The 18,873-nt window shown below is 59.0% G+C and overlaps 1 protein-coding gene across 1 annotated transcript in view; it reads left to right on the top strand.

The window, feature by feature from the left end:
• The window catches only part of TMEM255B (transmembrane protein 255B), a 39,657-nt gene extending 20,784 nt beyond the window's left edge, over positions 1-18,873 (top strand). Inside the window, exons 5-9 of the mRNA XM_019443817.2 lie at positions 7,359-7,439; positions 9,695-9,780; positions 10,896-11,055; positions 13,660-13,803; positions 18,246-18,873. Of these exons, the coding sequence (XP_019299362.2) occupies positions 7,359-7,439; positions 9,695-9,780; positions 10,896-11,055; positions 13,660-13,803; positions 18,246-18,380 (606 nt within the window). The 3' untranslated portion in view covers positions 18,381-18,873. The remainder of the gene's footprint in view (positions 1-7,358; positions 7,440-9,694; positions 9,781-10,895; positions 11,056-13,659; positions 13,804-18,245) is intronic.

Genomic DNA, 18,873 nt, shown 5'->3' with positions numbered 1-18,873 from the left:
AGATAGCGTTATACCCTCAGCCGAAGCCTGACCTGTCCTTCGCCTGCGTTTCTTTCTGAACACCTGTCACGGGCAGCTGCCTTTGACCTTGGACTCTGGACTCAGGAGGTGGTGGGTTGGTGCTGCATTGACCTCTGCAGGGCAAGCCGTCCACCTTCCTGGCACCCTGTCCTGCTAAAGGACTCTGAACAGCTGGTTGTTCCCCCAGAACGCCTGACACATTTATGGCCTGAGGGCAATGGGCTGGGAGCAGACACACTTCACGTTCCTTCTGCCTGGCTGCCTTGAGGTTGCCAGTAAGCCCCCCACTCGGTGAGCCCCATGACGGTGCTGTCACTGAGTGCCGTGTCCCCATAAATTCTCATGTCGAGACCTGGCTTCCAGGGGGATGGTGTTTGGGGTGCAGCTTTGAGAGGTCACAAGGTGGAGCGTTTGTACAGGGGCCTGTAATGCTCCCCGGCCCCTCCTCCTCACGGGTGAGCGCACGCTGTCCCTGAACCCGGAGGGGGCCCCCACACACACTGGATCTGGCAGCCCCTCCTGACCGTGGACTTCCAGGCTCTGTGCTGTGAGAAGCAAATTGTTTATTGTTTACCCCCTCCCCTCCCTGCCAGTTTATAGTATTTTATTGTAGCAGCTCGCGTGGACGAACAAAAATTGGTCCAAGAGTGGCGTGCTGCCAGGGGGCTCCCCAGGGCAGAACAAAGCCCCTGGTGGGGTGGTGGGGGGGGCAGCCCCTCTTGGGCCTCTGTGGAGTGTGGCTTATGCCTCTGCCGTCAGATGCAGGCGCAGGAAGAGTGAGACAGAGAGCATCACGGCGGATCTGCCCAGGAGAGCTCTGGCCTGCACAGGTGGCCAGGCATCTGTGGGTCCTGAGTGGCCCCGGGCCGTGAGGACCCGCTGGTGCCTGGAAGGGGCACAGGCTGGAGCCTGACCAGAGCCCCATGGTCGTCCCTGCCCCAGGTGTTCACCGGCATTTGTTAGGTCTTTACATTTATAGCACTTTTTAGGGGTCTCTGTATGTGTACTTTGTCCCAGACTTCTGCTTCTTGTTTTTTATTTCTGGAAAGATCACTTGAACTGTGAGTCCCTGACCAGTATTTGCCATGGTTCTGGTGCGCTGCTTGGTTAGCACAGAAAGCGTATCCTCCGATCCAAACCCAGTATTCCTTTCAGAGCCTGTTGCCGATGTCAGCAGGTCGTGCTGGACGGGAGACCTGGCCTTCTGCAACGCCCTCCAGCCATCAGCACCCACCGAGGGCTCCCCAAGCCAGAATGCAGGGATGGTGGACAGAAAGCCTCTTGGGGCTCAAAACAGGCCTGCCAGGGGGTGATCATCTCAAGGCCTTCTCAGGAGGAAACCCCACGTGTGCCCTCAGAATGCAGCTCTGTGGAGAGTGCCCCGGAGACAGATGCCCATCTGCTCAGTAACGAGCCAGTCAGTTTAGAAATGTCTAGCAGACAGTGCTTCTCAACATGGGCTCCACCCTGGGGCGGACTGAGGAGTGAGTGGTGTCTGTCTGGGCCTGGCCACACTTTTGTGCTGGTCTCTCTGTTCCAGGTGTTTCCTGGGTAATGAGGCCCGTTCACCCAGTGGCATCTGGTACAAAGAGTTAATCGCAGTTTTCTCCTGGCACGTCGGTGGGCTCAGGTCTTCAGTAGGCCCAGACAGGGGGCGATATGTCTGATGCTGTGGAGAACGGCGTCCCTCATGGGGCAGAGGGCAGAGTGTGCCAGGGAAGGGTCACCAGGCTTCCGCCGGGGGCTTCGTGCAGAGCCCAGGTGGTTGTGAGGGCGCCCTCCCCAGCAGGGCCCAGCTCTCCGCTCCACAGGCCTTGGCGGGTCAGTGTGCCACTCTGCCCACTAAGCCAGGTGCTGCTGGCCTAGAGGCCTCAGGAGTGTGTGTAGAAGCGTCCCGAGTGTAAATATGCCCCTTGTCAAAGTTCTTTCCCTTCTAAAAATGCACAATTAACATCTCCTGAGAAGAAGATGTGATGATCCCATTGTGGTGTGAGTGTCCCTCTGCTTCCAGGAAGGACAGGGAACCCTGAGAGGCAACCACCCCATCCTATGAGCCAGCATGCTGGCAGACGGAGGCTGGCACTCGGCCCCCTTGGCCATAGGCCCAAGTCACCAACACAACAGAAAGTAGAGCCTCACGGCAGCAGGATGTGTGACCGTGGCAAGGACCCCAGTCGCGGCCTGAACTGTGACACAGAAGCGGCTGTCCCCATCCCTGCCCTACACGCAATCTTCAAGCACGTCCTTACGGAACAACAAGACCCAGAGGCAGATGCTTAATAATAAAGGCAAATAAAGTGGAAATTTAGGAGCTGGGGGACCCTCTGGCCTGCCTGAGTCCTGCCTGCCATGCGGGATCTGCCTCCATCCTGAGGAACAGGGCTCCCCATGGCCTTGACCTGGATGGCAGGGAGCACGTTTCTGCCTGAGGCCCAACACGGGGACACTCTCTGTGCTTGTTCTGTGCGATGGGACATCCATTTCCAGCAGTGAGGACCCATCTCCCGAGGAGCAGCTCAGCTCAGCCTTCCTGCCGTCAGAAGAGGCAGCATCGACTCAGGAAGGTGGAAAGGATCTTGTGCCCGAGGTTGGCCCTAGGGGGCTCCAGGTGCCTGGGCCCCCTCCAGCGCACTGCACCCCCATGGCCCGAGCCTCTGCCGAGAGGGCCCATCGGCCGCGGAGCCGGTGGAAGTCAGGCCAGCTTCCTACTTGTGAGAGGGGTGCTCCTCTCCCAGGGAGTGGATGAAGATGAATAGAGTCATGGGTCCTGGTAGGGCCACGTGAAGGAAGGACCACCCTTTCCTGGGCAGACTGCGTTCCTTCCGTTGAAACAAGGTGTGGACATTTCGGAAACCACAGGCAGAGTCTGGCCGGAGGGTTTCACGTGACCAGTCTTTTTTTTCCCTCTGTTTTTCCCTCTATTAAAAACAAAGCCAGTAAAAGCTGGGTTTTACTGAGAAGGGTTACGGGGTGTTTGAAGATGGGTGTCTTCCCTCGGCTCCAGTCCCTGCCTGGCTGCTGACCCGGGGGAGAGTGGGGCCAGGGGAGCGTGGTGAGGGTGGCTGGACACACGTTTTTTCGTCCAGAAAGGAGCCCAGGCAGTGTGACCGATGGCTCTGGGTCCCCAGCTCCCTGCGGGGCAGAACGGGCTGGGGAGGGGGGCAGGGGTCCAGACTCAGTACCCTCACCTCTGCCCTCAGAAGGCAAAGCACTCAGCATTCTCTGTCCTCAGTGCGTCCTGCATACATTTTAAGGTTTCTTAGTTTTTTTTTTTTAAAACTGCCGCACCTGGTGTTAATCCTGGGCTATCCTACGTGTGACTTACAGAACTCTGTTCTTTCCACTTTTCTGCAAGTTTGAAATTATTTCCAAACAAAAGGTTTCAAAAACACCAGGACCAGGTGCACGTCCTCATTGTCCCGGTCCGGTGTGGCTGTCCCAGCCTCTGCAGAGCTCGGGCTCCACCACACGCTGAGGGGTCGCTGAGCCCCCCCACCACGTGACGTGAGGGCCTCCTCCCTACAGCCTCCCTCGCACACTCCTGCTCATTTATTCCTTAGCTCGGTTTCCTGCCTTCCTCTGGCTGCACACGGCCAGCGTCTGAGTGCCGGCCAGTCCCCCTCACGGGGCATGTGCACCGGGGAAGACGTGAACAAGGGTACGAAGGAGCTGAGTTTCCAGGTTGAAAATGTCCAGCCTGACTCTGCAGGGTGGAGAGTGATTGTCTAACAGGCTAACAGGTGAAAAAACCAATTCACCAAAGGCTCTTTCCTACCCGCTTTTTTTTTTTTTTTTTTTGAGAGAGAGAGGGCATGTGCATTGGTGGGGGAAGGGCAGAGAGACAGAATCCTAAGCAGGCTCCACACCAAGCCTGGTTTGGGGCTCGAACCCACGACCGTGGGATCGTGGACTGAGCTGAAATCAAGACGGAGCCCCCCAGGTGCCCCTCTTTCCTAGAAACTTGTAACCGGCTTCCAGCACTTCTCAAAATTATGATTTTGAGATGCCAACACTGGGGGACAAAATGTGGGGAAAACGTGACCAGGATGACAGGATGTGGTGCCGGGTGTGGTGCAGAGGCCCAGCGGCACTAAGCCTGCAGGACTCACGTGGTCGCTGTGGCTCCTCCGCGTGGCACACGTCTGGTCTGACACACACATATGAACAGTGACCGTGTGACTGGACCTTGGGGACTGGTGTCACCACCGGGTCGGACCCAGCCTCACCTCGGTCCACGTCTGGCTCATGTTCTCTGTTGCAGGCTCTCTCCCTGTGCACTCGCTCTTGCTCCTAAGCTGAGCCCCGAGGGCTTGGGGGGTGGGAGATGGCTTCTGGAACCCCGGTTTCCGAGTGAAAATTCCAGCCCTGCCGTGTGCATGGGAGTCTCCTGGCCTCGCCTCCCACGCGGCACTCATTGGAGAGAAAGTCCCTTCAAAACCACTTGCTTCTCAAGGGGGGCTCTCTGTGCAGCTGCAGGCCTGAGCAGAGAAGGCATGTCTTCCCTCAGCCTCTTTCTCAGACGCGTGGGACTTCTGGAAGGTCGCCCCTGGCAGGACATCTGTCAGCTGTCAGCCCACCTGTTTCCACCCAGAGGGGCCTCCGGCAGGTCTTCTGGGCTGCTGGACTCGTGGCTCTGGTCCACCACGGGGGCCACGGCAGATAATGGGGTCAAGATGGACTTCTCTTTAGCACAGCCACTTTGCGGTTGCCCCAGAGTGTTTAGTTTAGTGCTGGTTTGGGACACCTGCAGGGACTGGACACACTCCGCTGATGGTAGGGGGCGTGGTGTCCTTCTCCTCCTGCTGGCCCCGGTGCCTCTGTTCACAGCTGCTCACCAAAGTCCTGCCCTGCCAGGCGTGCTAGGGGCTGGGGTGGCGCATTAGATCTGTGGCCATGTGGCCTCTGCCATGGCTACTGAGTTCAGCTGCTACAGCACAGAAGCAGCCACAGACGATATGCAGACAAATGTGCATGGCCATGTGCCAATAAAACTTTATTTACAAAATCAGGTGGTGGGCCAGTCATGGCCTGAAGGCCACTGTGTCCCCCTACAGGAGACACACGGGGTTTTAACTGAACTTTAGTGACTTAGAGTCTCATGTTAGTATGTAGAAGGTCTTAACACTAATTTACGTAGAATGGTCAAGAAATAAAAACCGTGTCATAGTGGTCTTTTTTGGTTTTTAAAGTTTACTCATTTGAGAGAGAGAGAGAGAGAGAGGATCCGAAGCAGATTCCACACTGTCAGCACAGAGCCCGATGTGGGGCTCAAACTCATGAACCGTGAGATTATGACCTGAGCTGAAATCAAGAGTCAGCTGCTCAACTGACAGCCACCCCGGCGCCTCTCAGTGGTCTTCCTGAACACCGACTGCCCCTTTTCCTGGGCCAGAATGACGCTGACTATGGCCTCTGGCCCCAGAGAAACGCTATTTCCAGTGTGATCGTAAATTCGGAGAAGTCTATGTGGCAGGTGGAACTAAAATGGTCGCAGTTGTATTTAATTTGAACTATTAAGAATTTTTTCACCCTGATTGGACACTGAAGGTCAGACAGAAAATGAAACCAGCCACTGGTGCTTCTGTGTTAGCAAGAGGATTTGCGGCCAACTCCGAGTCTCACACCAGCTCTCCGTGTCTGACTTAATGAGGTGCGGAGCCAGGAGCTGCCGCGGCCTGGGAGTCTGTGCCCCCGGAGCCCTTGTGCGTGGCGGCCTCAGTAGGCGGCCTTCAGGAGGTGATCAGGGCCAGGTGAGGCCCCCCTTGTGGGATTCCTGTCTGCAGAGAGAGACCAGAGCCCACGGTCTGCCCGGTGAGGACAGGGTGGGAAGAGGCTGCCACCACGAGGGCTGTCAGAACAAATGCCTGCTGTTCAAGCCTCTGCGACTTGCTACTGGGCCCAGCCGACCGAACCAAGAGCAACGGTGGGATGTCTCCCAGGCCGGCGGCCAGGCCTCGAGGGGGCTGGACTGGGACCTGGACAGGGTGGCCCATGTGTCTGACCCTTCCAGACTCAGAAAGGGCGTTTCCCTGTGGTTGTCGGCGGGAGGAAGGGCACCGGTCTAGCAGAGCCGGCAGGATGCCACTGTCACTCGGTGCTGCCGGTGGTGAGAGTCAATGGGACACTGAGCCAAAGCTGCTGGAACGAGGCCCTGTTGGCATGACATCCCAAAAGGTGGGGCCGAGCGGAATCGGCAGGTGCCTGGGGGTGAGGGGGGCTCAGGGGTTGCAGGCCCGTCACCGCTGCTCACCGCGGGACCTCAGGGCACCAGCCCCTCTACCCTGCCCCCTGCACAGCCCCATCGTCCGCCCGGCACCCATTTGCCGTGCTCTGTGTCCGTCTCCCTTGGGCCGCTCAGCGCATCCAAATGGGCCTGGTGTGCGGGCCCCGTCCTCATCTGTTGCCTGCACTGCGGTCCCTGGTGGTTTCTACGCTCATCTTGGGTCAGAGATGGGAGTGCACTGGGAAGTAAGAGCGGGTGTGAGGCCCTAACTGTGCACCTCACCAGTCGCACAGGCTCCCGGGCCTCACCAGTCTCTGCCACAGCGGGTACAGGTGCCTTGTCACCTGGAGGGTATGTCTCCTCCAGCGGTCAGCTGGGGTTGGGGCCTGTGTCTAACCCTGGTACCATCAGAGTCTGGCTCTGCATCTCCTCTGTGAATGCTGGGCACAGGCTTGTGGTTGGAAAATTGAACAGGGCCATAGGTGGGTGTGTATGCAGTGGTTGGTGGATGGAGGGAAGGACAGAGGGACAGAGAGAAGAAGCGGGGGGGGGGGGGCGGGAGGGCAGGGAGGAGGAAGGGTGGGGTGGAGGAGGGCAAGGAGAAGGAGGGAAGAGTGGAGGGAGTGCGGGGAGAAGGGGGTGGGGTGGTGGCAGGAATGGTTGAATGGATGGTCAGGTCAAGGACTGGGTGGGTGAGTGAATTAACAAGAATCCTTTTTTCTCCCTTCCTAGTAGAAAACAAATGTTTTGTTTTAGAGAAAGAGGCAGGCACCAAGGGGTGTCCTTGTTCAGGGCAGAGGACTGCACCTCAAAATATCCGGCAGCCGCCTCCTCTCGGCTGCCCATGCGATGCTGGTGGCGGGGGGAGGGGACGTGTCAGCCCAGCCTTCCGGGCAGGTGTGTGCCCCCCGAGGCATCTGCTCTGGTGTCCTGGACACAGTGGCCCAGCTGCCCTGGAAGGAGCCGTGGCATCTCCCACTCTGTGGCCCCCGCCTGGCAGACTCCAGTGGCTTCCTTAGGCTCAGAGCCTGGGCCAGATGGGTCTGAAATAGCCAACGGCCACCCCTGGCCCAGGGATGAACCTCCTCTATCGCTCGTGTGTCTTTGTGTCTAGGAGCCCAGGCCATTGGCTGCGGGAAGATGCCAGTTTTTCTCCAGTGAGGTGGGTTATGTGCATGACGCCTACCAGACAGAGGTATGTAGGGCGGGGGTCCGTGAGCTTTTGCTGCGCTAATCCGTGTCCCCCAGGCATTCTGTGCCCCAGGCCGGGGTCTGGATGCACAGCCTCCTGACTGCCAGCTCTCTGTGAGCACCCGCGCTCTGTTCCAGCCAGCGCTGGCATTTCATGCATCGCACCCCTGGGGGGTCGCAGCTGCTGGCCATCCCGTGCAGGACGCACAGCAAGCTAGCAGCCCTGTCTGGGTGGGTGTGGCACTATTAACAGCTGCAAAGCACAGTTGGGTCAGCTGCATTTACCTTGGCTGAGAGGCTGGTCCCTGGGCCACTCCCCATGCACAAGACGCCAGGAACAAGAGTGCAGGATGGACGGCATGCCCTCCCTCTCAGGCCAGCCCCGGCAGCCCTCTTGCCCCAGCTCTGCATGAATGCATCAGCTGCACTGAGCATGGCCTCCCAAACTGTGCAAATGTCCAGGAGGAGCTGAGAGCCTGGATCACACACCTGGACAGGCCCCCACGTGGCTTGTGCAGGTTCCTCGACCTCAGGGCCTGGAGGGTCCCTGCTGCCCCTCCAAGGGGGCGGCATTTTTCTCCAAAGGCTGACCCCAGCCCTCCTGGCCTTTTGCCTGGCGGGGGGAGCCCGGGGACTCGTCCTGTCCGAGGGCATCATGGGGCTCTCCAGGCCCTACCCGTGCACCCCACCTATCCACAGACACTTCAGCTGGCTGCCCTTCCTTCCTGCTCCCCTCTACTCCTGGCGTCAGGGAGAGGCAGGACCCCTTCCTGAATCCCATCAGTCAGGCTTCTGAGGACAGGCCCACGTGTCCGGGGCTTGCCCCTTGCTCCCGACCCTCTGTCTCTTAGAACCAGCCCAGGGGCTTGAGCAAATCCTGACTCTGGGTCCCGCCTCAGTTTGTTGATTCAGTAGACACAGGATTTGCAAAGCTCCCTGAGGACTCAGGGACCCACGCTGCCCGCACCGCTCTAAACCAGGGCCGGCAGCTTGCCCCATAAAGGGTCAGTAATATTTCAGGGTTTATAGGCCAAGTGGTCTCTGTCCCAGCTACTTGACCCTGTCTCTCTGGTGTGACAGTGGCCACGGGCAAGGTGTTGTCAGAGGAGCGTGACTATATGGAGCTTCGCCTGCAAAGCAGGCAGTGGGCCAGGCTGGGCTGGAGACCCTTGCTGGCTGACCAGTTCTAACCCCCGTCCCATGTGGTTGCACACTTCTTGGGAGGGGACGCTTAGGGTCAGGCCTCTTGACCTCCAGATCTCCGGCCTGTGGCGCTGACCTTCCCATCAGGCACGTGCAGCCCTCCCTCCTCCCCATCAGCCTCCAGCCCTGCCCCTCCCAGGGCCCTTTGTCATTTCCAGTGAGCCTCCCTCCTGCCCTTGCTTGCACACACCAGAGCGTCCCATGGCCTGCAGCCACAGGACCCTGAAAGGAAGTCCACGAGTCCAGTGGTTCTGGAGGTGCGGCCAAAGAGGGGCCGGGGCGCCAGGGACGGTCCGAGGGCCTCTGGGGTGGGGCCCTGCTCCCTCACCTGTCCTGGGTCAGCTGAATCCTTGATGAGAGTCTGGCCCACCAGCCCTCAGCACACCATCCTCCCTCAGAAGCGTCTCCTCCCCAGATGGCACCGTCTTCCTTCTGAAGGGGGGTGGTCTCCACCCCGGTTACCTCCCACGTGTGGGCGGCATGGCTGTGTCACGTGTTGACAGTCCTGGGGGAGGGAGGAAGGCACATGGTTTTGCCTAATTTTGCTCTTTTAACATCAAGTCTCCCAACCACTTGCCGTGTCTTTGCAGCAGGTGCCCAAGGGGAGGCCTCCACGTGGCTTACACAGGGTTGGCGTGGCAAGGTCGGGCTGCTGGGAGCTTGTGGCCCTATGTGTGGTCACCTGGAGGTGTCCCCACCTGTCCCACCTGTTCCCACCTGGAGACGTTCCCACCTGTCCCCACCTGGAGCCGTCTCACCTGTCCCCACCTGGAGGTGTCCCCACCTGTAGGCACAGAGCCTAGAGCCCTCTCCCTCTCCTTGTCCACCAGATGTTGGCTGCCTGGACTCCCTGGTGGCCAAGCCTGGTCCTCTGACCCTCCAGCAGGGGAAGGTCCTGCCACCCGCAAGCATGTGGAGGGTCAGGAAATCTGGCTCAGGAGGAGGAGCTCCTGACTGACCCAGGCGCAGTGGCCGGGCCCTGGCCCCGGGGGAGGCAGCCCTGCCCACTCCAGGTCAAGGAAGGACAGGCACCTGACAATGTCTCTCTGCTGGCAGGTCACCTGTCACTCCTTTAACGGCCAGTGCCTGCTGAAGGTGAAAAGCAGCACCTGTTACTGCTGTGACCTCTACAATTGTCAGAGGTGAGGGCTGGGGCCCAACTGGGCAGCAAGCAGTCCCTCTCCTGGCCCCTGCCCCATGCCTGTGTGAGGGAGGGGTTCTCATCTCACAGATGGGAAACTGAGGCTGCATGGGGGGGGAGGGACAGGGAGGGACACGGCCTCCTGCCCCATGGTTGCAGCTCTGCCTCGAGACTGTGCATCTGGACGCCCAAGTTCCTCAGTGCTTCCTCCCTGCTTGGCTGGGGCAGGCAGCTGGGGTGGGCTGCAGAAGGTCCCCCTTCTCTTCATCTGCGGGCAGCAGAGGACACTCTTCTGTGATGTGGACTGTGAGAGCCTCCCCAGGACAGGCCCTGGGTTCTTGGCGCTCAGGCTCGCCCACACGGAGCCGCTGGTGTCCGTCCTTAAGGGTCAGGCTTCCTACTAAGGCCCTGGGCACCGGTTTTGTGTTAATAGCTTGAACACCTACATTAAAACCAGCAGGCTTTCACGTATGCTTCTTGGGGATGCCTCTCTTGAATTGCTGAAAACTCCGGGGCTTTAAGCTACAACCTCCTTCCCCCAAAGATGGTTCCCTCCCATTTCCAAGCAAGAGTGGCTAAAGCAGCACGTGTGTGGGTCACCGTCTCCACGCAGTCCTGGGGGCCCGGCTGCAGGCCCTCGGCCACAGCACCGTGGTCCAGCTACGCACAGATGGCCTCAGTCCCGTGTGGGGAGGGCCAGGATGAATCCCCTGTGGGCTCACCTTCCTGTGCTCCCTGCCAAGGCAGCCGGGTACAGAGAGCTCCGTGTCAGGCCTGCTCGCTCTGAGGGTGCCCTTCTGCCTGCGCTTGGGTTTGGGGAGTGGACTTGGGTGGTCCTTCCTGCTCTTTGGGGGCCTTCCTGCTCTTTTGGGGGCCAGGCCTGCTCTTGGGAGGCCTGGGCTCTTTTCCTGGAGGGATGTCCAGATGCCCTGGGGAACAGCTTTCTCACCATGAACTCAGGGTGCAGCTGGGCTGGTTCATGAGGGGCAGTGTCCCCCAACCCGTCCCCCGCAGCACCAACAGAGCTGCGGGGTTTTATGGCCAAAGACTACAGCCTGTCCGGGAGCAACTCGCAGGCTGTGGCACTGGCTGTGACCTGTTCCCCTCCACCTGCAGCGCCGAATCTTCTCCCACCTACTACGAGTTCGTGGGCGTGAGCAGCTGTCAGGATGTGCTTCACCTGTACCGGCTACTCTGGGCCTCAGCGGTGCTGAACGTCCTGGGTGTGTTCCTGGGTATCCTCACGGCAGCTGTCCTGGGGGCCTTCAAGGACATGGTGAGTAGGGCCCCCTGGTGCTGGCCCTACGGACAGGTCGGGGCTCTGGGGCCTGTGTCCTCTGAGGTGGGCAAGGCGGGCCTCCTTATCGTCACTAACAAAGGAGGAAACGGAGGCTCATGGAAACTGCCAGCCGTCTGTTAGGGCGACAGCAAGCCTTCACTGGTCGCTTCCAGAAGCAGCTACTCTAGGACATGTGCTGCCATCTAGGCAGCCTCTAGGGCGTGTGGGGACATGCCATTGGACAGCTGTAGGGGTGGGCACTAGGGCGGGCGGGGGCGGGGGCATGCTGTCTGGGAGCTGTAGGGCCGGGTGCTCCCGGCAGGGATGCGGATGTGTGATGGGAGAGCTTTAGGGGTGGGCGCTCTGGCAGGGGTGGGGAGCCTCCCCGCAGGAAGCAGCTTACACGTGGGGCTGGGCTGTGCAGGACACTTGTCCCCTCTTCTCCCTGAGACTGCTTGTTCCAAACTAGAATTCCTGCACTGCTCGGCTGACCCCTCCTGGGGCGGGTCGTCCTTGGCCGTGGAGGCACGCCATGGGGTCGCCCCCACCTCAGGTCACGGACTCCAGAGAACACCCAACACCCATGTGAGTTGGGAAAGGGTTCCGTGCCTTCCATGATGGCAGGAAGTGGTCTGCACAGGGTCATGGATGTTTCTGCGGAAGCCCACTGCATCCCAGTGTAGCCGGTTCAAAGTGTTCAGTCTTGCCAGTTTCTGGCTAAAGAGGGCTAGATCGTAGACGGGAGGCGGGGTGTGTCCGCTTAGACCTTTGTCATTCCCGAAAACCTGGTGAAAGTTAATGGGCTGCCCCAGGAAGGACGTCAGCCCCGTGGGTTTTCTGGAAGGGACTGGAGTTCATCAGAGTCTACAATAAAGCTGCTGGAGTGTTTTGTCAAGAATAAAATGATGCCTCGAAGGGCCACCAGTCACAATGGGCCACAGAGCTGTGTCTACACTCCACTCTGGACAGTTCTCTCATGCACACCCACAGCTCTGGGGCATTGAATGAAAGAGGGAAGGTGATTCCTTAGAGGTTTACACCTACTGAGTAGTCTTATACGTCTAGTGGATTTTATAGCTTAGAAATCATCTTGAGGAATGCAGGAGCTTCATGAGCAGCCCAAGCGGCAAGTCCTCACACACGGCCGGCCCCGGGCAAGAGGGTGGACCCGCTGGGGCCAGATCGGCAGGCACAGGAGAGAAAGGCCAGGCTGGGCCCCCAGCGTCCCCCGCAGAGGGCTGCCCATGCCGACCCCAACCTGCCCACCCTCCCGAATCCCGAAATGGCACAAGCACAGAGTAAGATCCAGCGAGCCCCTCTCCAGCCCACGGCGTCATCTGCGCCCCTTACCCTGTGACCAGCCCTGTGGGCCCAAGCCCCCAGGCCACCAGAGGCAGCTGTTCCTCCTACCGGATGTCCCCCAACCCCTGCACACCAGGCCTTGGTCCCGGGATGCTCTGCGCACACCCCCTCCCCCCAGCACACCAAAACTCCATCCCGTGATGCTCTGCGCTGCGACCCCCCGCCCCCAAACCAGGCCTGGGTCCTGTGATGCTCTGTGCGCCCCTCGGCATGCACAGCTCCGGTCTGCCCCGACAGCCCTTAGCTCAACCCAGCACACACAGTAGGCACACAGTAGGGTTTGTTCATGGACGTGGCAGCAGAGCGGTCAGGCCCGCGAACTTAGCCCTGAGTTTTCCGTCTTCCTTCCACACCCTTATTCGCCCTTCAGAGTGTGCAGAGGCGGCCTGGGCAGGAGGGGCTGGGAGGTGGCAGGTGCCAGACCTTGGAGCTCCACCTCCGGGGGCCTGCAGGTGCGGGTGGACCTGGGTGCCCTCTCTGCTTCCACTGCTCTCTCCCCTCTGCTCGTGCCCTGCACCCCCACTGCTCAGGACCTGCCTCTGCTCCCCATCAGCGGGGGTGGTAAGTTTCCAGATATGCTGTCGGCTCCCGAGGCCCCTTCCTGAAGCATGGGGGCTGCCCGTGGTGTCAGATGGGAATCCAGGTCTGTCCTGGTGGGAGGTATGCACCTCAGGTCCGGGACCCCTTGAGCCTCCCTCTGGGGAGGGGTCTCTCCCACGGCCCCCCGCCTTGGGGCCACAGGTGGATGGCCCAAGTCCTGTTTTCCTCTGGAGAGTTGGAGCCATCTGGGTGAGCTAACAAGAGCAGGGCCCTGAGGGGCTGGGACGCTCTGGTGTTATTTGCACATCTCTGGAAATCCCCACGACCATGCAGTCTAACCCTGTGCTGTGCTGCCTGGGGAGCACATGTGGGGGGTCAGCCCTCTGTCGCCGCAGCTGGGCGGAGACTCCTGGGACACGAGGCCCCTGGAGAGGAGAAGCCAGCATTTTCCTTGCCTTTTCAAATAGAAACCAAAGAGATCCTGGCCTCATCTGGCATCTTGGTGGGTCCCTGGGACAAATAGAAAGGAAAAATAAGCCCTACTTTTAGGTGTTTAGTTTTGATCTGAGGGCATGGTCTCTCACTTGCAGGTGTCAGATGGGGATGGTTTGTGGATGGGGCTCTGTAGGCTTGAAGCCAGGGGCGCCCGCCTTCCGGAGGGCTGCTGACACGTCTCCGTTCTCTCCATTCTTTCGGCAGGTCCCTCTGTCCCAGCTGGCCTATGGCCTCTCCGCTGCACCCCAGATCCTCTGCAACCCTGCCCAGCAGGTCCTGGCCTACACGGGCTTCTGCCCACCATCCGCACCCCTCCCCACCTGCTCATCCTACCCTCTGCCTCTGCAGGTAGGCTCAGTATCTCCTGGAGGAAGCCTGTGTGCTCACATCGTGGGCAGTGGTCATCCAGGACAGCTGTGGTCAGATGAGACATGAATGGGGGCTCAGGTTGAGGGAAGATGGGGGCCCACAGCCTTCCCTGCCCCCAGTTTAGTAACAGGGTGGCGAAGCCAGCCTGGACTGGTGAGAGGGCTGGGAACGATGTGAGGGGGGCATGGTGGACAACTCCAACTGTCCTCGCCCTTCCTGACGTTTTGAGCTCCTTTGCTCCTTGTGGCCCTGGTGACCCAGCCTTTAGTGTTGCCCGGGCTGTGAGCCTTTTCTGAGCCAGGCCCGGGTCCTGCAGAAGTTCCCACCACATCCTAGCCAGCCGCGGGGGCCTGTGAGTACTTATTTACGGGGAGCCGTAAGCCTTGCCCCCAGCCATACCTCACCCCCAGAAGTGGCCACCTCATAGGGCAAACCCAGCAGGACACGTGGGCCTTGGGGCTGTGTGGCGGGGGCGAGCCCTTGTCCCTGGATGGGTGCTCCCGTGGGGCTCCAGTCGTGGCTTTGTTGGGGAGCCCACGTGCCTGCCAGCTGGCCGCCCTGGGGCACAGAGGCCTCACCAGTCTGCCAGCATGAGCAGGTGGGCGTGGGTGCGGGGGGCTCTCTGGAGCCCAGGACGTGGGGTGCATCACGCAGAGGAAGGGCCGTCTGGGGGCAAACTGAGTGGTGTTCGGGCCTCCTGGTCCAGCAGGGTGGGCCCCTGTTCCACGTGCCTTGACCATGAGTCTGGTGGCTGTGCTCTCTGGGAGTGGGTGTGTGTAGCCTTTGAATCCCGAAGGGGACCCGACCCAGCAGTACCCCCAAAGCCCAGCCCCCTCTGGTCTCTGCAGGGACATGCCATGTGGCACCCCCTCCCTCCCAGGAAGCATCGGCCGGGTCCTGAGTGACGCCAGGCCCTGGTCCTATGGGGACACTAGGGTGCTCGCTGCTGCGTCCATGTGAGGCCCTCCTCGAGGGGTCCAGAGCGTCTTCTCCACATCTGTGACACAGGGAGGGATGAGATCAGGGCTCAGGAAACGACAGTGTTTGCCCACAACCCTATAGCGCTCACCCCCAAGGACAGGCACCACCCTGAGGCACCGGACACCACCTTCCCAGATGCCCAGGTGGCCATGCGTGGCAGCATTATCTTCCCAGGAGTATCACCCACATCTGCCCTTGGGTATCCCCTCTGGTCCCCGCCATGGTAAGGACCACGTGGCCTTGGCTGTGGCCTGTGTCCTAAAGGCTCTGCTCTGGCTCCCCATCCCCTTAGTCTGCCAAACCCAGAGCGTGAGACCCACAGCTGTAGGGAAGCTGGACCCGTGGGCGCTGGGCCCCTTTGGTGACCAACCACAGTGCCGTGTCACCCACCCGAGTGTAGGCAGGACTGGCCCAGGTGTGGCTCATCTGCTCCAGGGAGGGGAGGCGTGGCCTTAGCTGTGGTGCGTGCTGTAGGGTGGGAGGCAGTCCTGCCAGGGCCCTGGCCCGTGTCTGACGTCTCCCACAAGCTTGGCCCCGGGTGCACCCCAAATGCCAGGCCTGACTTGCCCTGGGGGCCTGCCGGTCTTTGGGGCAGGCAGCTGTGGGGGGCCCTTGCCGAGTCTGTGTCCTGACCTCAGGCCCCGGGGCGGGTGTCCTGCTCTTACAGGTTACGGTGCGTCTCCTCAGCAGACGTGCTCCTTGTGGGAGCTGGGCATGGCGGGGGCCTTCCACGTGTGGCAGTGGCCTTCCACGTGTGGCAGTGGCCTTCCACGTGTCGGCTTTATTCCTGTGCCACATTCCACCCCCAGTCACCTTCAGGGCCTCTGGCTTGTCACGAACACAGATGCTCTCTCTTTGCCCCGGGGGGCTTGGGTCCCCCCCTGCCTCTCCAGCCTCCGTCTGCAGCGTGTGCGGGGGCATAATTACATATGTGCCCACGCCGAGATCTGGGGAGATGACCGGTCAGGGGCCTCCAGGTGTCCCCCGGGGAGAGAAGCAGAGCCAAAGCGGTCTCGTGACCAATGGAGAGGGAAACGGGGTGCTCCAAGTGCCATCATTGGCAGCAAAGTACACCCCACGCAGTAGCAGGGAGCAGACGGTGGTCAGGACCAGCGGTAGTCAGGGCTGTTTGGAGCCATTCGTCAAAAGGAAGACCTTCAAGGGACCCCACCTCCCTGCTCCCCAGGTTGCCTGGCCAGGACATGCAGGACGGCTCATCTGCTTCCCTGATGGGGCTGCCTGTGTGGACAGAGCTGTCCCAGTGGGGCCCTGTCTGCCAGTGGTCTTCCTCAGGGCTCACAGAAATTTCCTTGGTGATCTGTAGTGGTTTAGTCTGTGGTTCACGGTGGTTTAGTCTGTGGTCTGTGTTTACTCCGTTGGTGGTGGTTTTCTCTGTGGTCTGTGGTGCTTTAGTCTGTGGTCCATGTGGTTTAGTCTGTGGCCTGTGGTCCTTTTGTCTGTGGTCTGTGGTGCTTTATTCTGTCCTCTGTGGTGGTTTATTCCATGGTCTGTGGTGGTTTAGTCTGTGGTTCATGATGGTTTAGTCCGTGGTGGTTTAGTCTGTGCTCTGTGGTGGTTTATTCCATGGTCTATGGTGGTTTAGTCTGTGGTCTATGGTGGTTTAGTCTGTGGTTCATGATGGTTTAGTCTGTGGTGGTTTAGTCTGTGCTCTGTGGTGGTTTATTCCATGGTCTATGGTGGTTTAGTCTGTGGTTCATGGTGGTTTAGTCTGTGGTTCATGGTGGTTTAGTCTGTGGTCTGTGGTGGTTTAGTCTGTGGTCTGTGGTGGTTTTGTCTGTGCTCTGAGGTGGTTTATTCTGTAGTCTATGGTGGTTTAGTCTGTGGCCTGTGATGGGTTAGTTTGTGGCTCGTGGTGATTTACTCTGTGGTCTCTGAGCTGCTCATTTCCAGTGGAGGGCAAGTGGATATAGGCATGGGAGAGACTGGGAGCTACCAGCAGAATACAGGGAATGTTCTCTAGAAGTTTGCTTTGTCCCCCCACAGTCAGAAGGGAGAAACAGGGGTGGCAGGTCCCCGACCATTGGATTCTGAAGCCCATGCTGTCGACTCTGAGCAGGGTGGTATTCCTGGGTTCAGCTATGGCCTGTGAGGGCATTCTTCTTCCAGAATCCTGAGATCCCAGGGCCCCTGGGGAAGGGGAGCCACAGTCCAGGAGGCTGGCCTCTCAAGAGCCCCCGGCACTGGTGGGTGGGGAGTAGAGGGGCCGCAGCAGGGCCAGGAGATCAGGGCTCTTACACACCCTGGGTATTTCATAGAGGGGACTTCTAGCTTTATTTATTTACATATTGGTTTTAAGTAGACACTCATTTTCTTTTGTTTTTAAGGTTTATTTATTTATTTTGAGAAAGAGAGAGAAAGTGAGAGGGGCAGATAGAGAGGGAAAGAGAGCGAATCTCAAGCAGGCTCCACTCTGTCACATGGAGCCCAGTGCGGGGCTGGAACTCACAAACTGTGAGATAATGACTTGAGCCAAAACCAAGAGTCGGACACTTAACCTCCTGAGCACCCCCCCAGGTGCCCCTTAAGAAGGCATTTCTAACCATTAGAATTCAAGGGGGAAAATTTAAGAGTTTTGTTGGTAGGTGGAGAAAAACTGGAAATTTTATTGATTTAAAATATGCACCATACCCAACATTTTTGTTCTCAGAATCACTTTTACTTGAGTCTGTGTGTTAGTGGGGGTTCCTCAGGGAAACAGAACGGATAGGATTGTGTGCATATACAGATGATACAGATATTGATACACAGAAAGAGGCAGAGAGACAGAGACAGACAGAGACTGAGAGACAGACACAGGCAGAGAGACAGATCCCTGAACGTCCAGGCCAGGACAGATGTAGGCTGCAGACCAGGGGAAAACAGATCTTGCATGTCTGGTCAGTCTGGAGGCAGAGCCCCTCTTCCCAGGGAATTCAGTCTTTCCCTCTTATGAGGGAAATTCAGCCTTCAACCGATTGGACTGATGTAAATGCCAATCACATCTGGAAATACCTTCGTAACAACATCCAGACTGGTGTTTGAGCATCTGTGCACGAAGGCCTGACCAAGTGGACACCTGAAATTAACCATTGGGCTATGATGAAAATGTTGATGTCTTATTTTTTCCTTCAAATACAAAGTGGTGGGGAGCCCAGAGCGCTGCCCACCCCCCCCCCCGCCCCCCTCCCCAGATGCTCTAGGCAGCATCTTCCTTGGACGTTGCGTGGCCAGGAGCTAGGAATTTGGAAGATGGGCACCCCTGTAGGCGGCTGCAGGCGCAGAGTGTGTGCCCGGGAGGCTCCTGTGGTCTGATCAGGGGGCCTGCGTAAGGCGGATGGCCCTGGGTGTGGAAGGACCCCAGGCCCCAGGAAGGCTCTGTGTAGACTGTGTGTGGGGCTGGCCCCTCCGCCGACTGAGGACGCCTTTCTGTTCTGTTACAGCGCTGTGGCCATCTCCCAGCCTCGACTCCCAGGGACCCTCCTCTGTCTGAGGATTTGCAGCCTCCCAACGACCCCCCTCTCTGTGCTCCAGCCCACTTCCTTCCAGGAGAGAAGCCTCCCCCCTACACTCCCTGACACACAGGGGGTAGATTGAAAAATAGGTTTTTGGTTAAAAAAGCAGCCGCTACAAACCCTGCTTCTGTGGCCAACCTCCTAGAGACGTCAGGGGAATGTTCCAGAAGTCCACACCCTCTCTCCCCTCCTGGGCGAATCCATGGGCAGAGAGGCCAGGACCAGTGGTGGGGACGGAACCCCAGGTGACTGAGACCCTCCCAGGCTGCACCTCTGCTCAGCCACCCAGCCCAGAGTGTAAGCCGGACACTAGACAGATCCAGCGTGTCCACCTGGAGCCCCCTTGGTCTGGTCCTCTGTCATCGCTCGCTAAAAAGCTGCTTCCTCACTGTCCTCTTAATGAGTTAGTTATTATTTTGCAAAGGGAATACGGCTCAGCATACCCTGTGTGAGGATCATGTTTCAAGGACATGTGTTGTATGTTCACATGTTTATATGGTGTCCTCAAGAAGTGCATGGTCTCCATGCTCAGAGCTGTGTTCTCTCGGCATTTACT

The sequence above is a fragment of the Panthera pardus genome, unplaced genomic scaffold (genome assembly GCF_024362965.1).
Source record: "Panthera pardus isolate Hobbes unplaced genomic scaffold, ASM2436296v1 HiC_scaffold_1, whole genome shotgun sequence".
Lineage (NCBI taxonomy): Eukaryota > Metazoa > Chordata > Mammalia > Carnivora > Felidae > Panthera > Panthera pardus.
The sequence above is the reverse complement of the archived record's forward strand: the minus strand, read 5'-3'. Positions and strand labels throughout refer to the sequence as shown.